The 11,488-nt window shown below is 51.2% G+C and overlaps 2 protein-coding genes across 2 annotated transcripts; both read right to left on the minus strand.

Annotated features, from left to right (window-relative positions):
* Positions 1–512: 512 nt before the first annotated feature.
* On the minus strand, positions 513–1,007 carry LOC112900550. The gene has a single exon (XM_025969405.1). It carries the CDS (start codon positions 1,005–1,007, stop codon positions 513–515), a length of 495 nt encoding a protein of 164 aa, XP_025825190.1.
* Positions 1,008–2,698: 1,691 nt separating this feature from the next.
* LOC112900552 lies at positions 2,699–3,157 on the minus strand. The gene has a single exon (XM_025969406.1). The coding sequence runs from the start codon at positions 3,155–3,157 to the stop codon at positions 2,699–2,701; it is 459 nt and encodes a 152-aa protein (XP_025825191.1).
* Between the last annotated feature and the right edge of the window lie 8,331 nt (positions 3,158–11,488).

Consider the following 11,488-nt stretch of genomic DNA (forward strand, 5'->3'; position numbering starts at 1 on the left):
ATTTGTGAATTTGACCTGCCCGTTCGTGCAGGGGTGCACCACGGTGGCCTAGTCGACACGAATGTGGTAATCATCATAGAATTTGAGGAATTTCTTCCTTGTGAACTGCGTCCTGTTATCCGTGATGATGGCGTTTGGGACTCCAAAGCAGTGGATGATGTTGAGGAAAAATTCCACAGCCTGCTCGGATCTGATCGTCGAATTCGGCCGAGCCTCAATCCACTTCATGAACTTGTCAATGGCGACAAGGAGATGTGTGTAGCCTCTAGGTGCTTTCTTGAGAGACCCGACCAAATCAAGCCTCTAGACCACAAATGACCACGTGATGGGGATCGTTTGGAGTGCTTGCGCCGGTAGGTGGGTGTGCCGAGCATAATATTGACACCCTTCACAGGTGCGTACGATCTGCTCGGTGTCCGCCACCGCGGTCAGCCCGCTGAAGCCTTATTGGAACGTGTTTCTGACTAAGTTCCTGGGGCGGCGTGGTGCCCGCAGACCCCACCATGGATATCCTACAGCAGCTGCTTCCCTTGTTCAATCGGGATACAACGCTGTAGGATCTTGGTGTGACTCCGCTTGTAGAGCTCCCCTTCGATGATGACGAAGAACTTAGCGCGGCATGCGAGCTGTCGGGCCTCTATCTTGTCAGTCGGGAGCACCTCGTGGAGGAGGTAGTTGAGATATGGCAACTTCCAGTCGGTCGGGAGGTCAGGCCCCATCGCTGGTTCCAAGTCGAGATCCATGACCTCATGGTTGGAAAAGGTCGTCAGTTGGCGAGCCGCCGAGTCCGGGGCAAGCGGTTCAGCCCCGGCCTTTGCTAGCTCATCGTAGCGGATCGAGAGCTTGTACTGATTGCTAGCAAAGATGCTAGACGGGACAGGCTGGCGGCTTGATGCCATTTTCGCCAATGTGTCAACTGCTTCATTGAGCCGTCTTGGGATGTGGTTAAGTTCGAGACCGTTGAACTTGTCCTCCAACAGATAGACCTCTTGGCAATACACAGCCATCTTGGGGCTGAGGCAGCTCGACTCTTTCATGAGTTGATCAACAACAAGTCGCGAGTCGCCTCGATCCTCGAGTCATAGGATGCCCAGCTCGATGGCAATGCGTAGGCCGTTGATGAGCGCTTCATACTCAGCCACATTATTTGAGACAAGAAAATGAACATGGACCACATACCTCATGCGCACACCAAGAGGAGAGACAAAGACAGAACCCAAGCCGGCTCCTTCCTTCACCAACGATCCGTCAAAGTACATCATCCAGTATTCCTCGTTAAGGGCTACCGGGGGCATCTGAGTGTCGGTCCACTCTGCTATGAAATCGGCGAGCACTTGGGACTTGATGGCTGTTCGTCGGGCGTATGAGATCCACTGGCCCATGAACTCGAGGGCCCATTTCACGATCCTCCCGGTGGCGTTTGGGTTGCGTACAATCTCACCAAGATGGAAGGATGTGACCACCATCACTGGGTGTGACTCGAAGTAGTGGTGCAACTTCTTTTTGGCAATCAGGACGGCGTACATGAGCTTCTGGACCTAGGGGTAGTGAGTCTTGTCATTGGCCAAGATTTCGCTTACGAAGCATATGGGGCATTGCACCTTGAGGGCATGCCCCTCCTTCTCTCGCTCCACAACTAAAGCAGCGTTGACCACCTACATTGTCGTCGCAATGTATTGTTGGAGTGGTTCTCCATCGGTCAGCTGGACCAAGATCAGGTCCTTCTTCAGGAGGGCCTCAAGCTTGTCGAGCGCCTCCTGAGCCTCGGTGGTCCACGCAAAATGGTCGATCTTCCTTAGAAGTCGGTAGAGGGGAAGGCCTCGTTCGCCAAGGCGCGAGATGAAATGGCTGAGTGCTGCGAGGCACCTGTGACCCGCTGAACCCCCTTGAGTCTCTGAATTAGGCCCATCTTTGTGATGGCCGCAATCTTCTCCGGATTGGCTCCGATGCCGCGCTCAGAAATGATGAAACCGAGTAGCATCCCCCTGGGAAACCCAAAAACACATTTCTCAGGGTAGAGTCTGATGCTATTCGCTTGGAGTCTAGCGAAGGTTTGCTCTAGGTCGGCCACCAGCTGGTCGATCCACTGGAATTTGACCATGATGTCATCTACGTACGCCTCAACGGTTTGCCTGATAAGGTCGCTGAAACATCTGAGCATGCAGTGCTGATACATTGCCCCCACGTTCTTCAGACGGAATAGCATCATGACATAACAGTACAATCCAAAGGGGTGATGAAGGAGGTCGTGAGCTGGTTGGACTCCTTCATCGCGATTTGATGGTACTCGGAGTACGCGTCGAGGAAGCAGAGGGTTTTGTACCCTGAGGTTGAGTCAACTTCCTGGTCTATGTGGGCAAAGGGAACGGATCCTTTGGGCACGCCTTGTTGAGGCTCGTGTAGTCGACACACATTCTCCATTTCCCACTTTTCTTTCGTACAAGACTAGGATTGGCTAACCACTCGGGGTGATACACTTCCCGGATGAACCTGATCGCCAAAAGCCTTGCAATCTCCTCGCCGATGGGCCTATGCTTCTCCTCGTCGAAGCGGCACAGATGTTGTTTGACCGGCTTGGAGCCTGGCCTGATCTTCAAGGCATGCTAGGCGACTTTCCTTGGTATGCCCATCATATTTTCATGGGCTTCCACGCAAAGATATCTTTATTGGCATGAATGAAGTCGATTAGCACGCTTTCCTATTTGGGGGAGAGCGCTGTGCTGATTTGCACCCTCTTGTCCCTTGAGTTGTCAAGGTCAATGAGGATCTCTTTGACGCCCTTTGCAGGCTCAAAGGATCTGGAATTCCGCTTGGAGTCGGGCGCCTCCTCCGCGGTTTCATCCCGAATGACTTCGAGCTCCTCGGAGGCGATGACCGCCGAGGCGAGCTCGCAGCTCTCCACCTCGCACTGGTAGGCACGCTGGAAAGAGGAGCCGATGGTGATAACCCCGTGTGGGCCCGGCATCTTGAGCTTGAGGTACGTGTAGTTGGGGATAGCCATTACCTTCACGTAGCACGACCGCCCCAAGATGGCATGGTAGGATCCATGAAATCCGACCACCTCGAAGGTGAGGGTCTCCATCCTGTAGTTGGTTGGATCCCCGAATGTTACGGGCATGTTGATCTGCCCAAGTGGTATCGCCTGCTTCCTCGGCATGACGCCGTGGAATGGCGATCGGATCGATCACGAGCAGGCACCTCCCTAGCTGCGGTATGCTGCTTGGGTGGTCGCATCGGTCGAAAGTGATAGCCGACTCTAACCACTGGAGAAACGAAGGTGTAGCTGGTTCAGCCACGTGGACCTCACAGCGTGTAAGCTTCTGATGGCGCCTAGACTCGTAAGCCACCGGCCCACCAAATATCATGAGGCAGCCGTCGGTGTCGGGGAAGCCGCCATCCTTACCCTCGGCGGAGTCGTCAGCCGGCTCAGGCTTCTTCTTTTGTGCCCCCTTCCTGGAGCCTCACGATAGGTACTTTTTCATGAGGGCGCAATCCTTATATAGGTGCTTTACGGGGAAGGCGTGGTTCGAGCATGACTTCTCCAGCATCTTCTCAAAATGATCGGGGGTCTCCCCGACGGCCGCCCTACCTCCCTTACAGTCGGCGGTGGCTACGAGGGAACCCCCGTTGTTCCTCTTGTTCTTCTTCTTCCTCGGGTGGTTCAAGGCACCCTCGCCGGTGCTCTCATCATGCTTCACCTTGCCCTTGGCACGGTCAAAGATTTCTTGAACTGCCTCCTCCCCGAGGCGTGGCTCGTTGCAAAGTCGAGGAGCTCCTTAGTGGTTCGCAAGCTCTTGCATCCCAGCTTATGGACCAGGGACTCGCAGGTGGTCCCAGACAGGAACGCCCTGAAAACATCAGTGTCGGCGATGTGGGCAACGTGTTGCACTCCCTAGAGAAGCGTCAGATGTACTCGCAGAGAGTCTCTCCTAGCCTCTGCTGGCAGTTCTTGAGATCCCATGGGTGTCCAGGGCGCTCGTAGGTTCTCTCCCCACGAATATCTCCTTAGGTCCGACCAGTTCTGGATCCGGTCGGAGGGGAGATGTTCGAGCCATGTTCACGCCGAGTCGGCCAGGAATAGTGGCAAGTTGCGAATGATGAAGTTGTCACTATCCGCCCCACCGCCCCAAAAGGCGAGCTGGTAATCTTCGAGCCAGAGGCTGGGGTTTGTCTCCCCAGCGTACTTCATGATGTTCGCTGGGCGACAATACCGGGGTGGGAACACCGTGTTGCAGATGCTCGAGCTGAAAACCCTAGGGCCCAGCGGATCGGGGCTCGAGCTTTGGTCCTCAGAGCTGTCGTAGCACCCGCCGCGGCGAGGGTGATACCCTTGGCTCGCCGCCACTTGCTCATCCTCATACCCACGCTTGCGGGCGTTGTGAGGGTGCGGCGTGCATCGTGGACGGCACCGAGGCATCCTCAAACGGGGGCGTTCGCGGGGCATTCTCTCTCATGCGGGGCTTGGTGGACAGACATGTCCCTAGCACCCTGCTTCATAGAGGGGTGCTGGCTGGCGTTGGGCCCGTGTCGCTGAGAAATCAAGCTCTCTGCCTATTGTCGTGCCGCGTGCTCAAGGAGCATGCGCAACTTGTGGTGGGCGCGACGTGCCTCAGGCACCGCAGGTTCCGGGACTCCCTCGAGCAGAGCCGCTACGGCAGCGACATTCTGACTCGCTCGGGCAAAGAGTGGGGGTCCTTCGGTTTACATTGCGGGCGTGCCTCTTCGAGCTCTTTTTGCTGCTCCAGCTGCACGGGCGGTGGGGTCGGTTTGTTTCCCGGGCTTCATAGTTGGAGCCGTACGGGGGAGTGTTTGTCAGGGATAGATCCCCTGGGTACTGCAAGGAAGCTACCCGTGAGGAAAAGGAAGTCTGATTCCTACTAGGATTCCACTGTAATCCTATTAGGACTCGTACCTTGTAATCCTATTAGGATTCCTACCTTGTAATCCTACTAGGAACCCTGTCCCCTGGGATATATAAAGGAGGATAGGGATACATAGATAGGGAGAGAACCAGCAGAGAACCAACAGAGAGCAGCAAACAGGCAACTCAACACCCAAGCGCAGAGCGCAATATACAACACCCCAAAATAGGACGTAGGGTATTACGCTACTCTAACAGCCTGAACCTATCTAAATTTGTGTCTTGTGTTCTTGCGTTCACCTTCAAGTTCTAGACCCGGCGATCCCTCACCAAATAATCACCTACCTTAGGGTATCCCTAGGTAGGCCGACGGTAAAAACACCGATAGCTGGCGCCCACCGTGGGGCAGATCGTCGCGGTCATTGGGAAAATTTGAAGGACCCCTTCATCAACATCAATCCACTCAAGGTGGCGAATTGCTACTTCGTACATATGCATCGGCAGATCGATTCATCGAGTTCGAGATCAGATCCTTCAGTGAACGGCTACATCGACCTCGACTAGTCGGCTCGAGTTCACCTTGAGCTGCAACGTCGATGCACCGTGGCCGCTGACCTCAACGACCCGGTTCAACTTTGGCATGTGCCGCAATGTCCGCGTGCAGCAGCGATGAGTTTGACTACTTCAACTTTGCGAGGAGGCTTGGCGGCCCGCCGGTGATCACTTCGACTTCATGAGGACGATCGGCGGCCTGCCGACGACTACTTCGACTACTCGTCTCGACTAGAAACTAGTCGAGGGCGAGCCTCACAGCAATGACTACATCAACTACTCGTCTCGACTTGAAAACTGGTCAGAATCGACTCTGACTAGTCGAGCTTCATCAACAAACCATTGCAGTTCCATCAACGAGCTCCACGGCTTCATCGACATTCGTCCACGAATCAAGCTAAGTGACTTATACCTTTTCCGACTTGTTCTTCACAAGATCAGCTACCTTTTTGGGTACGCCTCTCGACGGGCATGAAGCCCTCGGGGGCTACACCATGATTGTGTACATCTCTCGACGGGCATTGAAACCCTCCAGAGCTACACTTCACCAACTACTTATCCGTGTACCTCTCTCGATGGGCATGAAACTCTCCAGAGCTACACTTCACCGACTACTTATCCGTGTACGACTCTCGATGGGCATTGAAACCCTCTAGAGCTACACTTCATCGACTACTTTTGCACACTGCGCATCCTCTTTGTCCATGACGACTACTTTCTGCTCGTTGTCTCCTCTTAACGGTCGCTAAGAGTAGCAAATGCCTTAATCCGTGAAACCTTGAGTCTCCAGTCATGACCTAAGCGACCTGTCCTGTATGAGCGAAGGCAAGAGACCTAAGCAACTCGTACAAGCTATGGGTGAAGGCTAAACTGGGATCGGGTGAATGTAAAGGGTGGACTACTCGGGAGATTTAAATGGCCTAAAAAAGAGCTCGACACAGCAATTTTTACACCGAATAAATTTTGGTGTCTTCACATTATTACTGAGTACTACTCGGTATTTTCGCATTTTGCTACATAATGTACGCATTGTCTTTTTTCAGATCAAGCTTCGGCAACAACCCTCCAGGCAGCACGGCGTGCCATCATAGTTCCGCTAGTTCCCAGGCTCGGGGGCTGCGCGATGCACACTACTCGACATGGCTCCTTCGGCTCTCATGGCTTGGGGGTTGGACGCCGCAAAACAACTCGAAGACGACTCATATGAAGACTGAGAGTGTAGAAGAAACCCTAAGTCACGGCGCGGTTAAATAAACCAGCGGGAGGCTCAATTTCACTGTGCAAAAGGCGAAGAGTTTTTCTTGGGATTTCAGAGTAACACCAATGCCACGATTCTTGGATCCTTTTTCTGAACCTAAGGGTTTTGGATTCAAGGCTCGGGGGCTGCAGGATACGTGTCATCGACTATTTATTTTTCGAATGTACTTGAAGGATAAGAAAAAAAGATTCAAGACTAATTTGACCCTCAGCTTGATTTTTCAATTCAACCTAAGGCTCGGGGGCTACTCCATATAGAGTGCAATTTTGCATCGCACCCCATACAAAAGAAGACTTGAAGCTATTCAGGGCATGAGCACCTCATAGCCTTGATGCAATCAAGGAAGTACTCAAAGAAGACCTTCAAGATGGAGTTTTAGAAGAAGCCGAAGACTACTTCAGAAGTACTCAAAATGCCTGCAGTACTCGGCTATGAAGTGCTCGGGGGCTTGTCAGGGATAGATCCCCTGGGTACCGCAAGGAAGCTACCCGTGAGGAAAAGGAAGTCTGATTCCTATTAGGATTCCACCGTAATCACCTTGTAATCCTACTAGGACTCCTACCTTGTAATCCTACTAGGAACCCCATCCCCTGGGATATATAAAGTAGGGCAGGGATACCTAGGTAGAGAACCAGCAAAGAACCAGCAGAGAACCAACAGAAAACCAACAGAGAGCAGCCAACAGGCAACTCAACACCCAAGCGCCGTGCGCAATATACAACACCCCAAAACAGGACGTAGGGTATTATGCTACTCTAGCAGCCTGAACCTGTCTAAATTTGTGTCTTGTGTCCTTGCATTCACCTTCAAGTTCCAGATCTGGCGATCCCTCACCAAATAATCACCTACCTTAAGGTATCCCTAGGTAGGCCGACGGTAAAAACACCGACAGTGTTTCCATCATGGGCGCTTTTGACGCGCCCCTTCGGAGAGTCCGCCATGAAGCATTCCTGGGAGGGGTTATGGCTTCCCTTGCTGGAGTCAGAGTTAGAGATCGTCTCCGACTCCCCTCCGAGGAGGTCGTGGAAGGACTCCAAAACATAGTCCGTCATTCCCACGAATTCATCATCCGTGGGGGGCGAACCAAGGCATAACGTCATTAGGTGGCGCACGTCCTCCGAGGCATTGTGCAAACCGTAGGGAAACGCCGTCGGGGCATTCCCGACCATGATTTCTAGGGAGAGCAATCCTCCTCCGGAGAGCTACGCCGTGACATTGGCGAGCAAAAAGAGAACCTGGCGTAAATCCTCCTAGGTCGGTCAGCAACCCAGGAAGATGCAGAGCTGACGCCTCAGCCTCTCATGATCAAAATGGAGGAGCCAGTCACCCCCGGAAGCGCGATCCCCCGGGGTGTGCAAGCGTAGCTCCACGAAAGCCTCGACAACAGGGTCAAGGTTGGTGGTGCAGGTGGGGCGGATCGGAATGTGAATTTGCTCGAGTCCCCCTCCCGTGGTGACGATGAAGTCCAGGCTCCCAAAATGTATGAGCGCGCCCTGGGCCCATCCTCCAACGTGGTTGGCCATCCACAGCCTAATGAAGTCATCGAGAAGCGCAAAGCCCCCTACCTGGCGCGCCAACTGTCGGTGTTTCGTACCGCTGACTAGTGAATTTGTGTTTGCTCATCTGGCCTGGATGGTGTGCAAGGAAGACATAGAGATTTATACTAGTTTGGGCAAAATGTCCCTACGTCCAGTTCGAGCTGCTCGTGTTCTTGCACTAGTTTGCAGTAGGGGTTACAAACGGGTGAGAGAGGGAATGGGATCCCAAGTCTCTAGTGGCGAAGTGCCATGTGAGTGAGTGAATGTTTTCAGAAAATCTGTCCCCCTTATGAGGGTCCTCTCCTTCCCTTTTGTATGCCAAGGGACAGGGGTCGAATACACGAGAGAGAGAGAGAGAGAGGTCGCTGGGATCCCGCTTTCCCTCCTCCCTATGTGTGGTCCCCACTGGTCCTGTAGATTACGATGGGGTGTCCCTATGCCACTCCTTGGCGCGACGTGCGACGTGCGTCTCAACAGGGCGGGCGGCGTGAGCCCCGGCGTATTTTATGGCTTGACCTCTGGTGCGGCAGACGACTGGGGTTTGTGGTAATGACCTGTCCTCTCCAGGGGTAATGTCAAGGCACGTCCTTACCTGCCTCCGTGCTAGAGGTTTGACCCCAACATGACCTGTCATTCCATGAGACCCCGAGGGCCCCACATCCCTACGATGGGTACGGTCGAATCCGTTCCCTCCGGGTCAGGTGAAGCGGAGCTCTCCCTCGGGGTCAGGGAAGGCCGAGCCCGCGCCTTCAGGGTCGGGCGAGGCCAAGCCCGCGCCCTCAGGGTCGGGAGAGGCGAGGCTTCTCTCACAAGGGTCGGGCGAGGCCACGCTTGCATCCTTGGGGGTCGGGCAAGACGGACCCTGTCATCTAGTGGTTGGGTGAGGTGGCTCGTGCCCTTCTTCTGGGCTTGGTATTAGGCCGTTGGTGGCCTTCCTTTCGGTTGGCCGTCCATGGCCATGCGACAGCCTTGATTAGGCTGAGCCGCATATTGCGGGAGAGATAAAATGTAATTAGCTTCCTGAGGAACATACTTTCGGGGGGTCCGTGATAATCGCCCCCGACATATATAAGTAAGGACTATGCAAAAATGGGGTAAAAAAGAATGAGGATTTATAGTTAAGTAATTATTGCATAAGCATGAGCTCTCTAAACTAACATCTAGCTCTCTAATCAAAATTAGTTAATCTTGCCCAACCCACAACACAAATTTTAGTTGGTTAGGAGAAGAACAAATAATTGATCATAAATGTGACATGAACCATTTCCAACATACCTGAAACTTTCTACGAAGAATTCATGGGATAATGAACTTGCTCATAACCGAGAGTGCAGCAATTCGAATTGATTATTAACCTTGCAAGGGTGTATTTCTTTACCCATATGATGTTAGGACCATGCAGCTCACCCAACCGATCACGTCGGCCATGAGCTTGCCTTGATTTTCTTCCAGCTCAACAACGAACTCGACACCGGACTCGGGCTTAATGGTGTCGGTAGGCTCAACGGGCGTTTCGGTCACTGCTAAAATGCATGAATGGATGCATATGTTAGCACGATGCTATGTTTGTGCATGAAATGATATGCAATGAAGAGTGAATGGAACAACATGCAATGATACACAAACAAGAGCTACTAACAAAAATACCTAAGTATCACTAGCACTTAAGCAAGAAAACCTAAAGCAAGAATTATCAACAAGAAATTTATACAGCAAGCATAAATCATGAATTAATTTGAGCATACAGAGGACATCAACACAAATTCATGAGAGTTGGATTTACAGCAAAAGCAATTTTATAGAATTATTTTTGAGCATGATAATTTTCAGCTCCTTTAAACAAGTTATATCTTAAAAGACATGCAAATCATTTCAAACAACTTCCAGAAAATTACCATACGAACTAGGTAGATAAAAGAAGCTAACGCAAGTGGATTTACCATTTTAGAATGTTTCAATAAAAAGATATGCAATAAAAAATGATGAGTATATCACTCCTTCGGATGCACACAACAGTCCGCTGAACATTCAAGGTCCAATCACTAGAGCTCGCGCGAGACAATTAAATTTACAGGTCAGCTCATTCCTAAGTACTTCTTTTTATGATCTTAAGAATAGATTACTACCTAAGGTTATATTTTGATTAGGAACGAAGAAGAGGACCAGGGGATGTGTGAAGAGGAGCTTGGAGTTGGGCAAGGCCAGCAAGGGACGTCCAAGACACTTGGAGGCCCAATACAACTTAACTTCCAATCCACCTCGGAGTCCAGGAGCAGTCTGCCTTAGATTGGACGCCCAAGCCACATATGGAGTTCGATTTTGACGTTCCATATATGGTTGGAAATATATTTTCATAAAGCTTCCAATGGCACTGGACCCATGACCAAATGATGCCTGAGTCAACGGGAATCATTGAATCAATTGGACATCCAGAATCTGTCTCGGTGCTGCATCGCCGTCTTTTGGGCTGTTGGTCCGTGTATCGTATTGGAGCCCATTAAGGTTAAGGGTGTGTCCAGGGGTCTTGCACATCCCTAAGCACTTTATATTCAGTAGAGTCACCTAATTTAGGGTTTGGATTTTGCTTAGATTAATCTTTCAAGAACAGTTTCGCCGTTCATCGGTTTGTGAGACCACAACTTCGTGAGTTAATCATACATCTACAATTTTGGTTGCATTCTTTCTTATTCTTGCTTGTTTTCTTTGATTCGCAGGCAAGAATTAGCCTTCTTGGCAAGGTCAGCCATGCAACACCGGTCGATAACCTGAGAAGACGTGATGCTACGATTGCGGGGTTCGGAATATGTTGTTCAGAAGCTGAATCAAATTGTGTCGCGACCCCACCAAATCGAGAGTTAACAGAATCTTTCGGAAGATCGGGAACTCTAGTTCACATCAGTTGGTATCAGAGCTTCTGGTTCACCATCAGTTTCATCCTTAACCTAGTTCATGTGTTTGTGCTTTCATCCTAGAGTCCACAGAAAAGCCAAAAAACTTTTACTCGTTAGGTTTTCCCTGTCCCAGACCTTGTTTAGCCTTTGCATGATTCTATCTTAGAGTCCGTAGTGTTGAGTTTATGTCTTAGTTCATGTTTTTATTGCTGGTTTACTTCATGTCTAAGTTTAGTCATGTGACCCCCATCCGCTGCCTCCATATTCATCTATCTGATCTAGTTTCGACCTCAACAAAAAGTTAATACGGAGGGTTCTCCTGAAAATAGGCATAACTTTTCGCTCGAAACTCTGATTGAGGCCTTCTTTTTTTTCAAATTTTCCTTGC

The sequence above is a fragment of the Panicum hallii genome, chromosome 7 (genome assembly GCF_002211085.1).
Source record: "Panicum hallii strain FIL2 chromosome 7, PHallii_v3.1, whole genome shotgun sequence".
Lineage (NCBI taxonomy): Eukaryota > Viridiplantae > Streptophyta > Magnoliopsida > Poales > Poaceae > Panicum > Panicum hallii.